The 1,658-nt window shown below is 35.0% G+C and overlaps 1 protein-coding gene across 2 annotated transcripts in view; it reads left to right on the top strand.

Annotated features, from left to right (window-relative positions):
• TMCO1 (transmembrane and coiled-coil domains 1) overlaps positions 1-1,658 on the top strand; it is a 62,119-nt gene that overhangs the window by 14,999 nt on the left and 45,462 nt on the right. For both annotated transcript variants that reach the window (XM_011933370.1, XM_011933369.1), the window contains exon 3: positions 788-847. In XM_011933370.1, coding sequence (XP_011788760.1) covers positions 788-847 — 60 coding nt within the window. The remainder of the gene's footprint in view (positions 1-787; positions 848-1,658) is intronic.

Raw genomic sequence — 1,658 nt, 5'->3', positions numbered from 1 at the left:
CTCACTGCAACCTCGACCTTCTGGGTTCAAGTGATTCTCCTGCCTCAGCTTCCCACGTAGCTGGAATTACAGGCATATGCCACTACGCCAGCTCATTTTTGTACGTTTTTTAGTAGAGACGGGGTTTCACTATATGTTGGCCAGGCTGGTCTCAAACTCCTGACCTCAGGTGATCCGTCCGCCTAGGCCTCCCAAAGTGCTGGGGTTATAGGTGTGAGTCACTGCGTCTGGCTGGTCTTAGCTTTTCTGGCTCTCCTGATTTTCCTGCAGTGTGCATATATCTATCTTGTCACATTACTGTAATTGTTATTTGATTATCTCCCCTGACTACAGTATTCTTTAGAAGGTAGGGAGCATATTTTTTTCATCTGCTTAGAGTTATTTAGGCAGCGAATAACTGAGTGAATAAATTTCTACCGTTTGTCATAAGATAATGGAATTACAATTAACCTAGTTATCTGAGAGAGCAGAATTTGAAAATTGTGCTTTGACGCTAGCTAAGGTAATCATCCTCAGCTGATAGTCTGTTTTCATTATGATCGTATCAATACAATTTTTTATGGGTATTTGATTAATGATGCTTATAATTGTTTCATTCTTAGAATGTTGCATCTACCTTTTACCATCAGTAGCTGTGAGAGTGGACCAGTTAACTTAATCATGACCATAATCAGCCACTGTGTAACTTTCTTGCAAGCTTTTTTCATTGGTTCAGCTGTAATAAAGCATCCTTTGTTCCTTTGGTATAGTCCAGTTAATTTTTACTGTGTTACTATGTTGTTTACAGTGGAAAAGAAGAAGGAAACAATAACAGAGTCAGCTGGTCGACAACAGAAAAAGAAAATAGGTAAGATGAGATATTAGTCAAAATGAAATTTGGTTTTTCTTGGAAAAAAATTAATTCTTAGATAATGAAACTGTAATAAAATTATTAATAGTGATAACTCACATTTCTATGATTTTATGGTTTATAAAGCACGTGCATACTTTATCTCACTTGATTCTTACCCATTTCGTGAGGTATACAGGACAAATTTAAGCAGTTCCTCTATTTTTGCTCTTAGCTTTGGAATTTGAGTTTTGTAAAATGACAGTTGTGGCTTTTGAACTTGGCTGAGGGTTTTTGGCATAGTTTGTAAAAGCATATGTTTTTTTATATCTGAGATGATTATTTCCACTTAAGTCTTACTTGTATTCGTTGTTTCCATGGCTTCCTTACTGAGTATTGACTAGTGATGGAAATCCACCAAGGGGTAGGAAATTTTCTGAATAATTTTGATATACTTGGAGAAATAATGAACATATCATATGTTTTTAGTTTTTTAGTATAACTTAGAATTTAAGTAATTCTGTTTCCAAAAGGCAATTCATAAGGATTATATACATTTTTATACATTATGATGTTTCTTGATTCTGAAATTAGGAAAAAAATTATTGTGAGATTGTGTATTTGTTTCAGAAACTGTGTCTGTATACCTAGGTCACTGCTGTTACAGCCCAGGGGAAAATTCCATGCAATTAGATTATGTCAATTCCTGTTCTGATTAAAGTTTTTCAGTTAGTATAGCGATCCTGGATGTTTTTTAAGTGGTCTGTTTACTTAATTCTATGGGAAAATGCTATTGAACATTGACTCTGTATGTGTCAGTTACCCCTAA

Source organism: Colobus angolensis, unplaced genomic scaffold, assembly GCF_000951035.1.
Source record: "Colobus angolensis palliatus isolate OR3802 unplaced genomic scaffold, Cang.pa_1.0 Scaffold126, whole genome shotgun sequence".
In the NCBI taxonomy this organism is placed as follows: Eukaryota; Metazoa; Chordata; class Mammalia; order Primates; family Cercopithecidae; genus Colobus; species Colobus angolensis.
The sequence above is the reverse complement of the archived record's forward strand: the minus strand, read 5'-3'. Positions and strand labels throughout refer to the sequence as shown.